Below are 21,665 nucleotides of genomic sequence, written 5' to 3' on the forward strand. Positions count from 1 at the left end.
GGGGGGGCGGGTTTACTTTGAAAAACGAATGAACGAATGACACACGGAATATTTTCCATTGACTCTATGTGTTTGTATTGTTCAAAAATAATGTTGACTAAATATTAACTAATAAAAAAGTGTTATGCAAACATGTGTGAATAAAACAAAACACAACTCCAGGCATGTTTCTGATGAGGTAACAGCATTTTTTAACATGGCTTAAAGCTCACAAGAGTCCATTTTGTGCATTACAGAACTTTTAAACTCATGATTCACAAGTTGAATCTGTCTTTATATAAATACAATGTTTCCTGGCACTTTTCTGTTTAATATTTTTGCATAAACTCCTGTGCGCTTGCAGCAGTTTGGGTCAGATACAAAAGGGACACATAATAGTTTTGAGAGCTTTAGTCGACCAAAAATGTCTTCAGTCGACTACAGCCCTGGACCAAACTGTAGCTCTGATCCCGTTTGTATCACTGAGCTGTCTCCCTTGTGCATTGTTAGCAGCACCTGACATCCCCGCACCGCTCTGTATGTCTGACCTTTGACCTCACATGCCCGGCTCCTGAAAACCAGCTCTGTGCCTTTGAGGTCGTCCAGCCGAGCGTGCCGCAGCATGCTAATGACAACATGTGTGGTGAAGCGCCGGGGTTTATGGGAGATTTTACAGCTCGTGAACAACTGTTTTCCTCTTGGTTTCCTCCTCACATCCCCTTCCCTCCTCCTCCTCCTCCTCCTCCCTCCTTCTTCTTCTCTTTTTTTTCTGTGTTGCATCAGAAGAAATATTGTCTAAGACGAGTTTGTTAAAGTCCCGGAGAGAGCTCTGAGAGTGACAGCGGTGATGTCAATGCAGGGTTTGTACATGTGATCACAGGAGGGAGAGGAGGAATATACTTTGCTCTGTTTTTTTAATATAAAAGTAAGCCTGTCGCAATAACAAATTTTAAAGTGGGATGTATTGAAACCAAACAATAAAGCAGAAACATCCCCTCAAAAGTCTAAAGTCTAAATGTACAATACTGTAAAACTGTGTTGAGCTGTATAAATAAATAGCAGTACACAACAGTGGAGTAGTTAGTTTGTGTGGATGTAGTTCATAATTCAAACTTCTACGGCTCAAATCTGATTATACTGTAGAAAAGATAAATAAATAAAAATTACTACTACTACAAAAAAGTTCCCATGATAAATAATGACCAAAAATTATCGGTCTATTTATCAAATACTGAATAACGTTATTGTTAGGGGCTTAGGGGTAGGATGAGGTTTAGTGGGTAAGGAATTGGGGCTGAGTAGAGTTAAGGGGTTAGGATGAGGGTTAGGGTTTTAGGGGTTACAGTAGAGTTAGGGGGTTAGGGATAAAATGAGGGTTATGGTCTTAGGGGTTAGGGCAGAGTTAGGGAGAAGGGTTAGGATGAGGGTTAGTAGGTAAGGATTTGGGGTTAGGGTAGAGTTAGGGGTTATGGTCAGGATGAGGGTTAGGGTCTTGAGGGTTAGGGTAGTGTTAGGGGGTAAGGGTTAGGGGTTAGGATAGAGTTAAGGGGTAAGGGTTAGGATGAGGGTTAGTGGGTAAAGGTTCAGGATTAGGGTAGAGTTAGGGGATTAGGAATAGGATGAGGACTAGGGGTAAGGGTTAGGGGTTAAGGGTAGAGTTAGGGGGTTACAGTTAGGATGAGGGTTACGGTTTTAGGGGTTAGAGTAGAATTAAGGGGTGAGAGTTAGGATGAGTGTTAAAGGGTTTGGGTAGAGTTAGGGGATTACAGTTAGCATGAGGGTTAGGGTCTTAGAGATTAGAGTTAGGGGGTTAGGATGAGGGCTCGGGGCTAGGGTACAGGGTACGATTAGGATGAGGGTTAGCGTCTTAGGGGTTAGGATAGAGTTAAGGTTTGGGTTACACACTTTTCTTTGTAAGCAGGTGAAGGCTACACTGCAGGGTGGATCATATTTGAATATATTTAACTTTTAGTTCACGTTTTATAGTTGAAAACAGCAATATGTGTTTCTTTTACGCTGAATCAACTTTAAATGAAACTTAGCAGGAGTAAACTAAAGCCGGTTACAATTGTTTGAGTACACAGCCAGTCAAAAGTCTGGACACACATTCTCATTCAAAACTTTTATTTATTTTTACTACTTTCTACATTCCTTATACATGCAAAAGAAATCAAATATATGAAGTAAGATGAGGTGACCAGATTTTCAAAATAAAAAAACTGGGAAATGCCCGGTTTGTGGTGGTTGTTAATAATAAAATTGTGCAATGAGTGCATAATTAAGGAAATTGTTATGCACTCAGCACTAATGGGAGTCATATTTAAGCAGCTTTTCTGTATCTTACTTAAAGAAATGACAATTTATGCCTCTCTTTACTGTTAGCAGGGATCAGACTGGTCAAAAATAGGGACATCTGGGAGATTTCTTGTATAAACTGGGAGGGTGGTCTGTGGTTTTGGGTAAATCTGCTGAGACAGGGGACACAGGGCTAAAAAGTGGGACTGTCCCGGGTAAATCGGGACATCTGTTAAGTAAGTAAAGTAAGATATATAGAATTATGTAGCAAAGAAAAAAAAGTGAAATTTATAGAACTTTTATGGCAATTTCTAATTCAGTCACAGACAATAGTCATATCCAAAATATCAATGTATCTCTCCAAGGTCACAAGAGCAAAGGACACACTAACCCATGCTTAAAATGCCAGTGTTGTATTTTTAAGAGACTGAAAATAAAAACAGTGATAAAAAAAAAATAAAAACGACTGCTTGATATTCCCATAGGAGCGCTCCGTCCCAGATACATCAGCAAATGTCATGAGAAAGAGGGAGCGACAACAGCTAAAAATGGAACAAAAGAGTCCTTGGCGGCTACAGTCTCAGGGTTAAAGATGTCTCAGTAGGAGAGCAGAGTGAACTCCTAAAAGCTGAATTAGCATCGCTGTCAATCACGAGCGAACAAGGGCTGCTGCAGGGAATAGTCAATGTTATTTTAGTTTTGTACTTCAGAAAATCAGACTTAAATATAGGTCTGCACTGTCCCATGCAGTAAATGAGAACTCAGGTTTGAGGCTCAGATCCGACTCGGACCAAGATCTTTCGTTGTGTTCTTGAAGGTGCATTCTGTAACTTTTCTGGTGGAGGGTCAGTCAAATGTTATTGCTTTGTCTGGAATGGCATTAAACATTTCTGTCTTCATGGAGACTCAAACCAGACCAAGTTACAGATCAGATCTGTGGAGAGACAACCCTGCTCACAGTCAGATTGCCTGTTTTTTTTTTTTTTTTTATATATATTTTTTGAGCTATAAAATCACTTGTAATTGAATAACTATAAGGTACAGATGTTTAATGTCACACTGTGGAATATACAAAGCAGAGCAATGACATATCCAAAGAAGCAGGTGATGGGCTCTCCACGAAAAAGGTTACACAATGTACCTTTAAGCAAGACACTTGAATGTGGTGTGTGTAAGTAACTGGTGGTGGTACGAGATTGACAGTCGCGCTTCTGTCACTCAGTTAGTTGAAAATGCATTGTTAATCATCTGCTACAATAAGGATGAGCTGCAGCCCCGTTCAAGACTTAACGTTGCATTTGGTGGCTTTTAGGGTGAAGGGTCCGCCACATGCCTGTCTCCGTGTTCGACAGTAGGATGTAGCATCTCAAAAAACATCAAGGCCAAGTTGCAGGTTGGATCTGCGGAAAGGCAAGCCTACTTACAGTGCTGGAGGAGACCTATGAAGCTTGTGTCTGCTATATACCTATAATGTATGACAACTGTGCATCTTTGTGTTATAATTTGCTCACACTATTCATCTAAAACAACTTAATAAAACTGACTCCCGTGTTAGAAAACTGCTGTGTCCAGTGGGAGCTGATATCGCCATAAACGTGAGCAGCAGATATTTTTTGCATTTGTAACAAAACGACTACAGGATTCAGACAAATTCTACACACATCATCATATAGAAGTAAGCACAGAGCAGTGGGTTTATGCCAGTGAAAATGGGGATTGATCAGCAATATGGTGTCTTGAAAAAATAAGCAAAAAATAAATAAATAGATTAATTAAAGATAGCTCAAACATGCGGGGGTACGCCGTCCACCCACTTCTCCCAATGTGAATGTAAAATAGCTACAACTTAAATGTCAAACCGGAGCTACTGGCAACGGTGAAAACAACCTGCATAAACTCATGATATCTGCAGTACTGTCCTATAGTGACCTGCGACATGAGGGGACCAGGACTAAACCAGGTCTAAACCAGGACTAAACCAGAAATGAACCAGGACTGAGTGTCGAGACGGCCCGGAGGTGCACCTGCCTAGACTGTTGGGTGACCGCAGCCGAAAGGACCGGCAGGGCTAAATAAAGCCGACACCCGATCGCACTTTGCAAACACCCTGCTCGGGGTTCTCCCTCTCTCTCTCAAGTCCAAGATTTGTCCTGGTGTAGTCCTGGTGTAGTCCTGGTGTAGTCCTAGTGTAGTCCTGGTTTAGACCTGGTCCTGGTGTAGTCCTGGTGTAGTCCTGGTTTAGTCCTGGTTTAGTCCTGGTTTAGACCTGGTTTAGTCCTGGTTTAGTCCTCGTTTACACGTACATGGGTATATTTAGCCCTGGTTCAGTCCTGGTTCAGTCCTGGTTTACTCCTGGTTTAGTCCTGGTTTAGTCCTGGTTTAGTCCAGGTTTAGTCCAGGTTCAGTCCTGGGCACATGTGCAGTAGCCTATGATTTATGTTACTGTACATCCATAAAAAAATCCCCACTACACCACTGGGTGAGTAAATGATGAGGGGAAACTACTGAAACAGGGATAAAAATTCAATTTTGCAGTCAATTTTGCAGAATAGGTCTGCTTGAAGTAGGACTGTGGCTGTGACTACAGTACAGCTCACATCACAGAGTTTGGAGTGGAAGAATAATGCATGTGGAGCATTTATATCGGTCACTACTCTCTCTGTACATATAAGGTCCACACCAAAAAAAAGGACATATTTTAGAAGATTCCTGGTCTGATTTTGATCCAGACACTGCACCCCTCCCATTGCAGAATCCATACAGCACCTTAGCAAAGATCTGTGCACTCAGTCAGACTATTCATATATTCATTTCAGACTATTCTAAACGGTATGTCTGTGGCAGCTTCAATCTCAGGGTTAAATATTCCTCAGCAGGAGAGCAGAACAAACTCCTAAAAGCTGAATTAGCATTGCCGTCAATCACAGACTAACAGCGCCGCATACACAACTGCCGGTTTAATATCCCAAATATCCTCCACTAGGCCCCACAGTCTACCGGCCTGGCGACTGGAGACGGGGGGAGGGACCAGAGGATGTAAGGAAAGAAAATGAAAACGCATGTAATAGGAAAGAAGAAACAACAATCTGCACTTTTGATCAAATTCAGTTTCCTGTTCGGAGTAGTGTTTAGACATGGTTATAAACGTCAGGTATGTGTGTCTGTCAGAATGCAGTACTGTATAAAGCTGTATGCCAGGAGCTTGGGTGGCCCTGAGCTGCTCCTAATAAAAGCACGTTGAATGACAGCTAATATAGAGCCCCATAGTTTATACACAGAGATGTTGTAAAAGCTTAATGACTTTTGCATCTGGAGGTTTCTATACAGATGTGGAAGAGGTAGTCAGGCATGTTCAGCAGAGAGAATATGGAAACTTGCAGTTACTTCAACAGTGAATGTAGAGCTGTAGAAAAGTAAAAGGACAGTGGAGAGTACTTAATGACTTAAAGGTGTTATATTCTGCTAGTTTTTGAGGTTTGTCATCATGCTGTTTCCTCATCAAACACACGTGGAGTTTTGTTTTGTTTCATTCACTCAAGTTTAATGCACATATTCTGCATATTTAGGCCGAGTTCTTCTCACTAAAGGCAATCTCTCTTTTCCGCCTTGTGATGGCAGGTGCTCCACTGTGTTTTTAAACTCCATGGGCTTTCATTAGAATCATTTGACTAATAATTTCAACCCTGGAACTGCCTAGCCTGATTCATCAGCCGGTTTCACTTTGTGGAAACTGTGTGACCTGGCAGCGTTATGATTCGTTCGCTCGACTTTTTTATTTAACCAATCGCTGCTATTTGGTCGTGACATACATAATGTGTCAAATCCCGTAGGAAGAAGAAGGGCAATAATGTCTTTCCTCTTTCCAACTTTAACTCCTCGATCTCGGGAATCGTTGCCAACACAGAATGTATGGCTTCGTTTACATCCACCTCGACTGCTTTGTTTACTGTTGTGCTGTACCGCAAAAGGGACCCAGACAGGTGCTTGAGTTTGATGCCATGGTTTCACAGATCTTCTCTGATTGGCCGGTGCACGGTCTACAACTTCAGGGGTTCTTGCAAACCGTCTAGTGTATTCCGATTCCTGATCTAGTCGCTGGAGAGAAATGAAATTGAGCCTGGCTAGCAAAAGATTAACTTGAAAACTACAGCTTCATGACATCACAAGGTGGAACAGAGCATTTTGAGCTTTGGAGATGTAGACAGACTAATAATAAAGGATTAACAATGAGTAAGATTAACAACTTACTCTGGTGCTAAACAGTGACTCACTTTTCCCAGAGACCTTCCTAAAATAATTTATATTAAAAGTATGTGGTAACTGACTACATGACCTATAATTTCATTTCAAATCTGTTTACTTTAAACTTTGAAACCTCTCTGGGTTGCCAAATTTGAGGTTGTATGTGTGTTTTGGACTAGAAACAACCATGTTATTGACATTAGTTACCACATGGTGAGCCTCTTTTGTTCCTTTAAACCAGGGATCTCCAACCTGTAACACGGGAGCTGCCTGTAGCTTTGAAGTAGCTCACCAAGGGATTTATGTAATTATACGCATTGTGCTGAGTAACAAGGATAAATTAAATGCATATTATCATTTAAATGTATGATCTTGATGCCTGACTTTGTGCACTAATAAATGGATAGTGGTTTCTGTTTTATACGGATATAACTGTATCCCATATAAGGCTCACAGTGGCTCTTATATTTTATATTCACGCAATTTGTCTCAACCACTAAAATTAGTAGCTCTCTGGCATTTTCGTTTTGTAAAAGGAGCTCACCAGAGGAAAAAGGAGACCCCAGCTTTAAACTCTTATCTGAACTTTTCAAATAGCGTATGGGAAATGTAAAATTAATAAAATGAGAGCTGACTAATGAAAATATGTGTTGGACTAAAACTCCATCGACTGAAGCGTCTAAACCAGTGTTTCCCAAACTTTTTTTCTGGGGACCCATATTTTAAAAGTCACAAACCTTCGCGACATTCTTCGTAAAATCACAAAATAAAGGTGAATTTGACATTGAACATTAATGAGGATATTTTATTGTTGACTGAGTGATTGCATCTCTCTGAACTATTAGTGTTACTCAAGTTTTAAACAATTCATTGAACCAGCAATAAAAGGAACCCATAAGTCGCCGATTTGGAGATTAAATGCAGCCCATTTCTTTTTCTTTTCAACATTCAATTGACCTGTATGCAGATTGTGACTAGGCAACCCAAGAAAAATCTCTTGCGACCCACCTGAGGGTTGAGACCCAGTCTTTGGGAAACAATGGTCTAAACAACTAAAGGACCACAGCCGCACTCTCAATGTATAAACAATGAGATGCTGCGGTCTCTGTTATACAGTATTTAAAGGTCCTATATTACTCAAAATTGAGTCTTGTTTACATCTCCAAAGCTCAAAATGCTCTGTTCCACCTTGTGATGTGATGCAGCTGTAGTTTTCAAGTTAACAGCAACATTTTACCCTTTGTTCTGTCTTTGCAAATGATTCTAGAGAAGGCGTATGGAGCTTAAAAACACAGTGGAGCACTTCCTGTATTACTACATGACATCACAAGGAGTGTTTTGTTTCTAGAGAGAAGAACTCAGTCTAAATATGCTGGATTTGTAAGTTAAACATGCATAAACGAAACAAAACACAACTCTGGGTATATTTGTGATAGAGGAAATAACATTATAACATAGATCAGAAAACAGCGTAATATCAGTACTTTAAGTGTAGTTATATTCCAAAACAAAGCAGCCGTGTATAGTACAGTACAGTAACTACAGCACACGTCTGAGCTACACAAAGCCCTGCAATCACGGAGGGACAAAAAAGTACAAATATTTTCTTTACGTCCAAATATCTCAGAAATGTCAGAGAAAACAATTTGGCAAAAGCCCATGAGAACAGACTTCTTCGCCCTCCTCGAGACGGGACAGAGGGATGGAGGGGTGGAGGGAGAGGGGGAGAGACTCAAACGCTGACCCATTCCCACGCTGCTCTCTCTGGACACGTCCTACCACACTGGCCCCCTCCCTGACCCCTCCCTCAGCCCGGGACAGATCACAGATAGTGCTCAGAAGAGATGGTTCATTTGGACAAGCATTTGAGATTTATGTTTCAATAGTAAGATTCTGATCAGAGTGGACAATTTAAACACGTCCAGCTGCGTGATCGTGAAGAGAAAACTGAAATATGAACTAACGAGATATTAAAAGAATCATATGTTTGCAGAGGTCTAAACTACAGGATAAGGATGTGCTTTTGTTTTTGTTTGGGAACATTCTGTTACTTGAATAATTGCAGCGTTTGCATTTGAAATTCTTCGCAAATTATAAGAAGAGCAGGATACATGATTTGGCAGCAGTCTTATTTAAATCTTTATGGTCATGATGATTCAACCCTCCAACATCAGACAGTAAAAGACACTATGATGTAATTATAGTGCATTTTAGATTAAAACTAAAAACAACATAATAACAAAAATTCTACCTGGACAAATGAGCAATTACACAATTTTCTGATTTAAAAAAAACAACAACATAAAGTTCTTTTCTTGAGACAGTTTAGGACGAACGATATAAAACAAAAACTGAAAAAATGCAGCAGTAAAGATGCAGTTATTTCAGGGGTGTACTAACTTTTTTCACCAATTAGAGTGCCAAAGACCGGAAGCTAGAGACACCATACCTTTAATATGACTTGAAAGATTAATTTTGGGTCTATATCACAAACATAGACATATATACATGGACAAAGCTAACCAACTAGCTGCCATGAGAATGGACCGGTGCAGAGCTCTGCCCCTCACGGACCTAAGCGCAGCCGTCGCCCAATCGCACTTTACAGACACCCTGCTCCACGGCTCGGTGTTCTCTATCTTCCTCCAAGATTAGAACTTGTTTAGTCCTGGTTTAGTCCTGTTTTAGTCATGGTTTAATCCTGGTTTAGACCTGGTGTAGTCCCGGTTTAAAACTGGTTTAGTCCTGGTTTAGATCTTGTTTAGTCCTGGTTTAGTCCTGGTTTAAACCTGGTTTAGTCCCAGTTTAGACCTGGTTTAGACGTGGTTCAGTCCTGGTTCATGTGTTCTAGCCTATGATATGATGTTCTGTAGGTGATTATGAACGGCGTTAAAGTTAATAACATGATTCCGCATCATTTTTAGTAAAAAACGAACATCAAATATTACTGTTTTTACTGGGCTGGCACCTTTATGTTTGTACTAAAAGTGAGTATTTTTTGTGTGTGTGTGTATTTCGGCATGTCAAGTTGAGTGTACGGCTTTTGGAATGAAGGTGAATGGGGGGTGGGGGATTCATCACATCAATGAGTTCACGAATCGCGTACCCCCAATTAAAAAATCCCCACTACACCACAAAATATGAGGGTTGGTTATGGTTAAATTGTCGAAGGATTGCTCATTAGAGTAAATGCAAATAACTCCTCATGTCTACTAAAAGGAAAAAAAAATAAAAAATGAGATCGAGATAGTGAGACAGGAACATGAGAGACTGGAAAAAGACACGAAAAAATGTGGAAATGTAGCACCAAGAGAGAATCAGAGGTAAAAATAATTCTCTCGGGGAAGTGTATGGACAGCAGGAGATGTAGCTGAGGAGGAGAAAGAGTGAAAAAAAGTATTTGAATAAAGATAGATTTTATTTATAACTCCAATAACGTACGAAATAGGATGACCGGGCAATATCTGCTTGCATCTGAACTGCTGCACTGCCAATGTCCTTAAGGAGATTGAGAGCTCGTATTTTTAGAAACTATGCACAAAGCTGCAAAACCTGTCTATTTTAAGTTGATACTGACATTTCTCTGGCAAACTAAATTGACTGGGAAAATTCCACATGCAGGCACACTCTTCAGAGGAGGGAAAAAGTAAAAAAAAAGAGTAGTAGACATTCCTTCGTGATTGGTTCAATGTCGGTGAATAGAAACACGGTGTAGCCTGATGGGTGAACCTCCAGCAGAAATATATGAGTACATGTCTGATAGAGGTAGAAGAAGAAGCCATCAAATCTACCCCCAAAAAACTGGACCAAGCACATACTGTATATATTACAACATGGCAGAAAGAAATACTGTTACTTACATTATGCCAAATTGACTCTTGTGAGCTCTAAGCCACGTTAAAAAGCTGTTACTTCATCAAAAACTGACCTGGAGTTGTGTTTTGTTACATTCACATGTTTCAGTAATATTTTATTATTAGTCTGTCTACATGTCCAAAGCTCAAAAAGCTCTGTTCCACCGTGTAATGTTATGAAATGTTTTTTTTTTTCAAGTCACCTAGTTAGTCAGAGTGTTGGAGACGTGTGGAGACACTTTGTTAAATATTCCATCCAGTCCTTGTATTTGCAGAGGTCGTTGGTGCTAGGCTAGTGCATGTCAATGGCCATAGTTATCCTGCCACTAAAAACAGACTTACTCACTCCACAAAGCACCCGAAGCAAAACAATTATTACACCAGACTGTCGATGTGAATGTCTGTGTCGATAGAATAATTTTAGAAGAAAACCCAACCTTGCACTTGAAGGATTTCTGTCTGAGCAGCAGCAGCGAGTTGTACTTCCTGATAGAAAGGTTGGCAGCAGTGGACTGATATCACCTAGCACCTATCTTACCGGCAAAGTACAATTCCACCGCTGCTGAGAAAATAGTCCCTCAACATGCGACGATTTATGCGACGCAAGGTTAGCTTTATTTCAAACATTATTCTATCAACACAGACATTTACATCGACAGTCTGGCATAATAATCGTTTTGCTTCAGGTGTTTTGTGGAGTTGGTAAGACTGTTTTTAGTGGCAGGATAACTATGGCCATTGACATGCACTAGCCTAGCACCTGCGACCTCTGCAAATACAAGGACTGGATGGAATATTTTAAAAAGTGTCTCCACACGTCTCCAACACTCTGGATAACTTGGAAATGAGGTCCTATGTCTAAAATTCTGGACTGTCCCTTTAAGAGCTACCATTTATCTTTTGCACACTAGAGTTAGGCAATTTTAGAACTAAAATGATTTTAGTGAAGGTGCATGGAGTTTAAAAGCACAGTGGAGCACTTCTTGTATTACCACAGAGTGTTTTCCGTTTAAGAGAAGTACACAACTTAAATATGCAGGGTTTGTGAGTTAAACATGTGTGAATGAAACAAAACACAACTCCACGTCTGTTTGTGATGAGGAAACAACATTATAACATACATCAGAAAACAGTGTCAGATGGGCCTTTTAATATAATAGCTGAATTACTTTGCAGTCTAAACTCCACCCAAACCCAAACACATACTCCGATGCATCTTACAGTAACTCAAACCACAACATACCACAACACAGCGCTAGAACAACACTTAACGCTCCCATTTAATGATTAACACTGAGGAGAGACGCGTTTCCCAGCATCAGGGCTCCAGATCTTTGCCTGCAAACGGAGAAGAAGGCCCCCGGTTTACACACGTGTCTATGGAGGAACAATAGACGAGCTGTAGACGGAGAAGTGGATGGAGCTTGTCAAACACTCATCACCAGATCCACGGCCAGGAGCAGGAGACATAAGGAAACTTTTATTCAAGAGTTTTAGCTTCCTGTTGATGTTTTAAGGATTTTTACCCAAGAGATATAATATTTTGTTTTGAATTGTTAACTGCTATGGCAACAGAGTTCGATTTTCATCACTCAGGAACATGCTAGCTGAACCCCAATACTGGACTTTGTAATGTACACTACAGTGAGTCAGACTGCAGGAATTTATATATATGTTATGTTTCCAGGTCTGGCCAGAGGTGGGTAGAGTAGCCAAAAATCATACTCAAGAGAACAGATACTTCAAATAATATTAATGATAGGAAAATTGCACTACTACGCCAAGGTTCACTGCAGTCCTTGTAATGCCATCAGAGGTTATAATACTCCCTACAATTGAAAATTAGACAATTACTGGACAATGTGCTGGATGACGTCAGAGTAAAAGATAAGAATAGTTGAGTAAATGTCGGAGATGAGCTTAAAGCGGGACTAAACACCTAAACTCTGCCCAAAACCACATTTCAGATAGAGCTGTTAAACTGGGCAGTACTGCAGGACTAAAGGAGAGAGTGAGGGGAGAGGAGAGGCCGGGGTCTGGAGATATAAGGGAAGTGTGACTGGTCTAACACAGGGGTGTCAAACTCAAATTCACAGAGAGCCAGAATTAAAAACTGGGACTAAGTCGTGGGCCAAACTAAATATTTATTGAAAAATTTAAACAACATTTGCATGTTTTCTCTTCTTTCGAGACATGTAATATTAAACCTTTTCTTACTAAAATAAATGTTTAATAATAGTTTTGCTTAAATACTGAATTCAGAACAAGCATGATATAAAATAATAACATTTTAAATAAATAATGTCTCTGCAGTATATCTGTAGCTGGCGGGGCCAGCTCTAATACATATTTGATATGATCTCGTGGGCCAAATATAATTATATCACGGGCCATATTAGGCCCCCGGACCTGAGTTTGACATGTCTGGGCTAACAGATATCAGTACTGTAAAACTCTGCCCCTGCAGCCATGTGTAGCCAAAAACAACTAAGAACAGTAGATAATGCTGTTAAAATACCCTGCACAGTTTAGTGGTGAAGAATTTTATTTTAATATCAACATTTTAAGTATGAAGGACAAAATAACGCAGGAAATGAGGCCACACACACAAAAAAAGAAATGTATGTAACTTTGCATAGTTGAAACTGACGTGTAGACTATTTTATACCCTAAATTACTAACATACAAAAGTTGTATGGAAAGGCTGACATGATATATTTATAGGGTCTAGATTTAATTTTGAGTGGAGCATGTTATCCCAGAACATTAAAACTGTCCAATGACTTAATTTATAGCAATGGAAACTGGGAAACTGTGTGTATATGATACGTTTGAGTGCTGTTTAATAGGTGGCAGAGAGCGTGTGCCTCGCTCCAGGTGCCAGTCTGGGCACACTTACCCGGCCTGTGGGACTCTGACTCGAACACTGTATAAAACACTGTATATGACTGCATTTAAGGGTGCATATAACTCTGACTATAACACTGTATATAGCACTACGTATAACACTGTGTATAACACTGTATATAACACTGTGTATGACACTGTGTATGACACTGTACCACTGTCTATGTAAATGTATATAACCAGAGAGCTCCCACACGACTGCAGTCAGACATGTCTATAGGAGCCAGCCCCTGCAGTCGGGCTGTAAACACTTCTAATGTGCAGGAATTTGGCTTTGTGACAGGCTTATTACATAGCACCACGCTCCAGACCTCTGCTTCTGCTCTCTCTGCTCTCTTTCTGTTCTCCCTCCACCTTCTGATCTCTCTCCACTCTCCCTTTGCTTTCCCTCTTCTTTCTCTCTCTCATTCTCTCTGCTTTTGCTCTGTGTTCTCTCTCTCTTTCCCTCTTTTAGTCATACTATGTCCAAAATAAAGTATATCAAAAAATAAAACATGATATTGTCATCACAATTTTGTGTGATTTTTAAATGACAAAAAATCTACCTGGAGTTTTGCTTCCTCGCTGCAGAAAATGCCAATACCGTATTGTACAATGAACACAACACCCTACAAATGCCCACGTGATCATTAAGGTAAATAATAAAAGTTGATTTCTTTTATTTTTATTTTTGATGTAGTAATTAAATGTAATATCTCTTGGTTCTGCTGCTGACGAGTTCAGACAATCAGCAACCTCAGACTGCTGCATTTCCTCTTTAATGTTTCTTTTACCTCCAAACAAAACCAGGGCATTTAAACATTTACAAAACTCCCATAGAGCAGAATATGTTGATGCTGCTCATTGCCTGAAGCCTCTTACACTCGGGTACACGTGGGGTCATTACAGCCTGTCTGTCAAGAGGACATTACGGGCACAATGCAATTCTCTGAGTACAGTCATTATCGTATACATTTAACAGCAGGAGCTAGAGAACTTTAATGTTAGAAAAGTGGAATTATTCACTTTAAATTACCAGTTTTTGCTTTATGTTGCAATATCTTAAATGTAACAAATGGAATAAAGTCTGCAAAAGATACTTAGGTCTTTTGTGTCTCTCCAAAGCTCTCCATAAATGCTTTTGAGATGGGCTAAGTGTAGCTGCCGCAAGCAATTTAGCATCGCAAAATGTCGGATGCTTTTAAGAGCGTGTTATTGTGAATGTAAATGATGGTGCTCCAGTATATATAATATAATAATATATAAATAATATATAAGTGTGGGAATTGTCTTACCTCACACAATTTGTCAAGTGTTCTTTCATTTTTTTTGTTATTTTTTTTGAGCACTCAACGGAAAGAGAAAAATAACATATATTTAAGTAAAATACTGCCATTCTGTACAATTGAACAAACCTCAAACCAGAATGAAATGTCTAGCCTGAAAAACAACAAACTTTATCAGAATCAAAACGTATTGAACCAATGCTACATCCCCTATATCCCAGTCTTACCTCCTAGTGCTACTTTAAACACACATTGACCATTAAAGACTACAGGAACTCTCCACACAAAAATAACAAGATTATAGAAACAAAAAAGTCACAATTATTTTGATCATAATGAATATTCAACGACAAAAAACAATGTAACATCAAAAGTTAAACATTTTGTTGCGATGGCGCTCTGAAGGGGGAGTAACATTGACGAGCAAAGGAAGAGGAGATGAAAATTAAACTTTATACAGCTCTTTTTAGACACTCAAACACAATTTATACTGCATTATTCATTCACTCCATATTCAGTAAGATAAAACAATCTGCACTATCAGCCTCTCCGACCATCACTCACGCACACACTACTTCCTTGTGCCTTGCCTAAGGACACAAGAACAGTTTTCTTAACACTTCCAGTTTAATTTAATTGATAGTTATATAACAATAACCGAAATATCGTAATATCGTATCGTCAAAGTTCTCACAGTAATACCTTGGACCATCACAATATATCGACTTACAAGTCTCTTTGCTTAAATGAAGAGTTATGGTGCAGCAGTAGCTAAAAATGACAGAGGGAACTACAAAGACCATGACCCTTTGCTCCATTTCAGCGAAGATTACAAGAAGAAATAACAGTTCTAAGCACTTTTAAGTCTTAGTTCTTTGGATTAAGTCTTGTCAAGGCATTTTAAGAGGAAAAAGCAGCATATTAACAGTTTTGTTAGCCTCCACAAAATATCACAATAAATATCGTACCGCGAGGTTCATACCCTGATGATATCGTATTGTGAGACTTGCATATCGTTACACCACTAGTAATTGATTATTAAAGGCATTTTTTAACCTTTTTAAAACTGATTTAATTACATAGTACAGCTCTACTGCAGCATATTCTTAACCATTTTTATTGATCGCAAACCGAGTGTACTCTGGGATCTGTTGATGTTGTCTGCGGTTAATCCATCTTGACATATGGAAAAACACACTTACGTTAAAAAATGCATTATGCTACATTGACATTCATGTTCATACAAAATGAATAGGTGCCGAAGGGTTTTTGACGCCTAGCAACAAGTCAGGGCCGGTTCAACTTCCTGTCGGCGTTTGATATGTTGATGTATTATTGAAATTCCTCAGTATAGATGCTTATATTTTATGTCAGCTTCATCTAATCTAAGCGTTGTTACCTTGAGCAACAACATGAACTGTAAGTCTTTGGTCAGTGTTGTCTCAGTTGGCTAAATTAAGTCAATTGTTTACTTAAATGGGACTATTGATATGTGATTTATAAAGACCACAGTAGAAATGAAAGGGAGTGAATAGATGGTACAGAAACAATAATGCTTTTAAAAGGCTGATATTACACCACATGATCTGATCTATGATATGAGCTTTAAACCAAGTTAGAATGTTGTTATCTCATCAAAAACATACCTGGAGTTGTGTTTTGTTTCATTCACACATGATAACGCACAAACTCTGCATATTTAGACTGAGTTCTTCTCTCAAACAGAAAACACCCACTTCCACCTTGTGATGTCATGTGGTAATACAGGACATGCTTCACTGTTTTTAAACTCCATACACCGTCATGTGAATCATTTCGATGATTTAAACCCTAGAATTTTCAATCACAAGGTGGAACAGAGCATTTTGAGCTTTATAGATGTAAACAGACTAATAATAAAGTGTTACTCAAACATGTGTGAATGAAACAAAACACAACTCCAGGTATGTTTTTGATGAGGTAACAATATTCTAACATGACTTAAAGGGACAGTCTGAAATTTTGGACATAGGACCTAATTTCCTAGTGAGCCAGAGTGTTGGAGACGTGTGGAGACATTATAGTCCACCCAAGAGGTCGCTGGTGCTAGGCTAGTGCATGTCAATGGCCATAGTTATCCTGCCGTTAAAAACAGTCTTACCCACTCCACAAAACACCCAAAGTAAAACTATTATTACACCAGACTGTCGATGTAAATGTCTGTGTCGATAGAATAATGTTTGAAATAAAACTAACCTTGCATCACATGAATTGTTGCATATTGAGGGACTATTTTCTCATATATTAGTCCACCACTGCCAAGCTTTCTATCTGGAAGTACAACTCGCTGCTTCTCCTCAGACATAAATCCATCAAATGCAAGATTGGTTTTACTTCTAAAATTATTCTATCGACACACATATTCAGATCGACAGTCTGGCGTTATAATTGTTTTGCCTCGGGTGTTTTGTGGAGTAGGTAAAACTGTTTTTAGTGGCACGCTAACTATGGCCATTGACATGCACTAGCCTAGCACCAGTGACCTCTGCAAATACAAGGACTGGATGGAATATTCTCATCTCCAGCACTCTAGCTCACTAGGAAATGAGGCCTTATGTCCAAAATTTCACACTGTCCCTTTAAAAGCTTGAGGGTGACAATTTTGCGTAATATTTCTTAAAAGTTGAGTGAGATTCAGTGCCGGTACTCACTCTTAAATGAAATTCAGATTTAAAATTCCTCAGCGCAGATGTTAATAATAAATGTCAGCTTTATCCAGTCTACATGGCGTTACCTTGAGCGACAACCTTGTACATCGGAGCGGAGGATGCCCTGCACGAATTTGATATCCCATAAAAATGAATTATTGTAGAGACATGTCTGTATTCAGCTGTGGTCAGTTCAGAGTAGGCTTGTTTGGCCAGCCCTGAACGCAGAATTGGTTCTAATGAAAGGTTTCGGAAATGCCTGCTGACCTTGGGCTATATCTCCGTTCAGGTTTGGCCCTTCTTTAATTGGAAGGGTGAGAGATTTTTGTAAAGAGGGCAGATAAAAAGCCCTGGCACGCAATGTCCTCTGCGTATTGAAAAAAAAAAACCCTTTTACTGTTTTTGATTACAGCACTTGGCCTGTTAGCACTCAGTCATTTTGATGAAGTGAACTTTAGTTTAATCAATTTCTTCCACTGAATCAAAGCGGGGTGAGAAAGAGAGAGCGAGGGGTAGAGAGGAGAAGGAGTGGAAGAGAGAGAGGGGGAGGGAGAGAGACGGGAAGTGGAGAGAGAAAGGGAGAGGAAGTAGGTTAAGAGAGAAAGAGAGAGAAAGGAAGATAACACAGACAGTGAGGGAGTGAGAGAGAGGGAGAGGACAGAGAGATGGAGAAAGGGGGAGAAATTGAAGAGAAAGAGGAGAGGGGGAGAGAGAAAGAGTCAGAGAGAGAGAGAGAGAGAGAGATGGGGGAAGGGAGGGAGAGAGGAAGATGAGAGGGAGGGAGAGGGAAAAGGTTGGGGGAGAAGAGAGAGAGGAAGAAGAAGAGAACACAGCCAGTGAGGGAGTGAATGAGAGGGAGGGGGAGCAAGAGAGATGGAGAAAGAGGGAGAAAATGGGAGAGAAAGAGGAAAGGGGGAGAAGAGAAGGAGTGGAAGAGAGAGAGATGGCGAAGGGGGCTGAAAGAGAGGGGGCAAGAGAGAGAGAAAGAGGAAGTAGGTAAAGAGAGAAAGAGAGAGAGAGAGAGAAGAGAACACAGACAGTGAGGGAGTGAGAGAGAGGGAGAGGAGAGAGAGAGATGGAGAAAGGGGGAGAAAATGGAAGAGAAAGAGGAGAGGGGGAGAGAGAAAGAGTCCAAAGAGAGAGAAAGACAGGGGGAGAAGGAAGAGGAGAGAGAGAGGGAGGAAGGAAGAGAGAGGGAGAGGAAATAGATTGAGAGAGAAAGAGAGAGAGAGGAAGAGGGAGAGAACAAGCCAGGGAGGGAGGGGGAAAGAGAGAGAGATGGAGAAAGAGAAAGAAAATCAGAGAGAAAGAGGAGAGGGGCAGAGATAAAGAGTCAAGGAGAGAGAGAAACAGAGAGAGAAAGAGGGAGAGAGATGGGCAGTGGAGAGAGAGAGGGGGGGGAAAGAGAGAGAGATGGAAAAAGAGACAGAGAGAGAAATGAAAGAAAGAGGAGAGGAAGAAAGAGAAGAGGGGGCAGGGAGAGAGGAAGATGAGAGCGGGAGAGAAAGGGAGGAAGAGAGAGAGGAAGGGGGGGGAGATAGAGAAAAAAGAGGGAGCAAATGGGACAGAAAGAGGAGAGGGGGAGAGAGAAAGAGTCAAGACAGAAAGAGAGAGAGACAGTCAGGGGAAGGCAGGAAGAGAAGAAAATGAGAGAGGGAGGGAGAGAGAGAGAGAGAAAGAGTGAAAGATAGAGAGGCAGGAAGGAGAGAGGGGGAGGAAGAGAGGGAGAAAACAGCCAAAGAGAGAAGAGGAGCAAGAGAGGGTGAGAAACAGAGAGAGAAACGGAGAGAGAGAGAGGGAGGAAGAGAGAGAGGGAGAGAAAATAGGTTGAGAAAGAAAGAGAGAGGAAGAGGGAGAGAACAAAGCCAGTGAGGGAGTGAGAGAGAGGGAGGGGGAGAGAGAGATGGAGAAAATGGGAGAGAAAGAGGAGAGGGGGAGAGAGAAAGAGTCAATGAGAGACAGGGACAAGGCATGGAGAGAGGAAGATGAGAGCGGGAGGGAGAGAGAGAGAAAGAGTGAAAGACAGAGAGGCAGGAAGGAGAGAATTGGAGGAAGAGAGGGAGAAAACAGCCAATGAGAGAAGAGAGAGAGAAAGAGGCAGGGAAGGGAAGTGGACAGGAGGAGGAGGAGAGGGGACGAAAATCATAGAGAGACTGTGGGAGAGCAAGAGAGGGAGGGCAGAGAAACGAAAGAGGGGCGGAGAGAGGAGAGGAGGAGGAGAGAGGGAGTATTTGATTGAGCATTCCCACTTAAAGGTCATCACATCGCTTATCAGATTTCTTATCAACCTTTTTCTCCCACTCTGCACCAGGCCGGGGGAAGCCAATATTTGCTGAGCGATGTCGTAAAAGACCAAAAGAGAGGAGGGTCCATCGAAGCCATTAACGCACTTCCAGCTCCGGCTCCAACATCAATGCACTCCCTGACAAATGGGCCCTTATTACACCCTTTAATTGAGAGCAACGTCGCCCCCTCTGTCGGCACGGGGTATCAGCTAATGAGAGGTACAAAGACGGACCGCTGCTCGGAGTTCCGTTAGGGGAATCGGCGTCCTAAAAGTGCTAATCGAGACAGTAATTTGGATCGTACCTCTCCGCTTCCAGTCGCATCTCCTCGCGCTTTTGCCTCCGGAGCTCACGGCGCCGCTCAAAGTCCATTTCCTCCATGGCGGTTCCCTGTGGGGTAGAGCAGCAGCACAATGTAAACACAGTTGTACCGAGGAAGAATGTTACAAAACGGAGCTGTGGGAACATGGCACTAGAAGAATGCACGCTCAATACTGGGTGTGTTTGAAAGACTCGGGAGGATAGCTCAGAACATTGTAACGTTAAGGGGAGCTATATGTTATTTCTTCCTATAGAATGTTCAACGGTGTGGTGACAAGCTAAGGTTAAGGTAAAGGTCAGATCTGTGGAGAGGCAGTCCCACTCGCAGTAAGAATGCATAATGTAATAAAAATATCATAGACTGTATAAAGAAGTCGAGTACGACGTTGGGTGTTGGGTTTTGTCAATGATCAGATGATAATTTTGCAGAACTTGCGCCTGGAACTGTTGCGCTTGGTGGAGTTCCATTTGAGTTAAATCTTTCTCATTGTTCTCATTTTGTATGCTTTTGAATCATAGACTCCATAAAAAAGTGGACTAAGGGAGTGTGATGTCACCCACAGAGTTCGGCTCCAGTCAAATGAAGCTCACCAAGGCGAATTAGGAGCAGAGTTAAAGAGTAAGAATTGATTTATGGTCAAAATGGCAAAATAAAAAACACCTGGATCATGTAGGGTGGGTTAATATGAACATTTTAATGGGACCGTTTGGAATTTTGGACATAGGACCTCATTTCCTAGTTAGCCAGAGTGTTAGAGACGTGTGGAGACACTTTTTTAAAATATTCCATCGAGTCCTTGTATTTGCAGAGGTCACTGGTGATAGACTAGTGCACTAAAAACAGTCTTACCCACTCCACAAAACACCCGAAGCAAGACGATTATTACGCCAGACTGTCGATGTAAATGTCTGTGTTGATAGGATAATGTTTGAAATAAAACTAACCTTGCATCGCATGAATCGTCACATGTTGAGGGACTATTTTCTCATATATCAGTCCGCCGCTGCCAAGCTTTCTATCAGGAAGTACAACACATTGCTGCTGCTCAGACATAAAACCCTTAAATGCAAGGTTGGTTTTAATTCTACAACTATTCTATTGACACAGACATTCACATTGACAGTCTGATGTAATAATCGTCTTGCTTCGGGTGTTTTGTGGAGTGGGTAAGACTGTTTTTAGTGGCAGGAAAACAATGGCCATTGACATGCACTAGCCTAGCACCAGCGACCTCTGCAAATACAAGGACTGGATGGAATATTTTAAAACGTGTCTCCAATACTCTGGCTCAGTAGGAAATGAGGCCCTATGTCCAAAATTCCAAACTGTCCCTTTAAGATCAAAATGCAGATCCTGACAGCAGCAGTTACAGAGAGAGAGAGAGACAATGCATTTTCAATACAAAGTGCATTGGAGCTAGAGTCAATGGAGCCGGAAGCACCACCACGCTCCTTTCCTATTTGGAGTTATTTGGATTAGCTATGTCCATACAGTCTATAACAAATAGGGCTGGGTATCATTAAGAAGTTGCCGATACGATACATACCTCGATACTTTGCACTTTCAATTCAATACGATATATTTCAAACTGATTCAAAACAGTTCAATAACAAATAAAGGCTAAATCATGACTGTGATACTAAAAGTCTTTATTAAACCACTTCTTGTGCAAAGTTAATGTGAAACACAGACATTTTAATCATCAAAACTGAAAATGTCAAATGTGTCGCATAAAAGGCAAGGCAAAACATTTCTTTCCTCTAAATAAACAACAAATCTCTAGCAGGGTATACTGTATCATCACATTAAATGATACGATATATTGATAT

General features: G+C 40.7%; 1 protein-coding gene across 3 annotated transcripts in view; it reads right to left on the bottom strand.

The window, feature by feature from the left end:
* cald1a (caldesmon 1a) overlaps positions 1–21,665 on the bottom strand; it is a 190,943-nt gene that overhangs the window by 76,571 nt on the left and 92,707 nt on the right. For all 3 annotated transcript variants that reach the window (XR_008632167.1, XM_055153475.1, XM_055153474.1), the window contains exon 2: positions 19,819–19,904. Coding sequence is in view for 2 of the 3 variants with exons in the window: in XM_055153475.1 (XP_055009450.1) it covers positions 19,819–19,895 (77 nt within the window). In the remaining variant the exon portion in view is untranslated. The remainder of the gene's footprint in view (positions 1–19,818; positions 19,905–21,665) is intronic.

This window comes from Boleophthalmus pectinirostris, unplaced genomic scaffold, assembly GCF_026225935.1.
Source record: "Boleophthalmus pectinirostris isolate CB_2022bp ecotype Guang Dong unplaced genomic scaffold, ASM2622593v1 HiC_scaffold_18, whole genome shotgun sequence".
NCBI classification, from domain to species: Eukaryota; Metazoa; Chordata; class Actinopteri; order Gobiiformes; family Gobiidae; genus Boleophthalmus; species Boleophthalmus pectinirostris.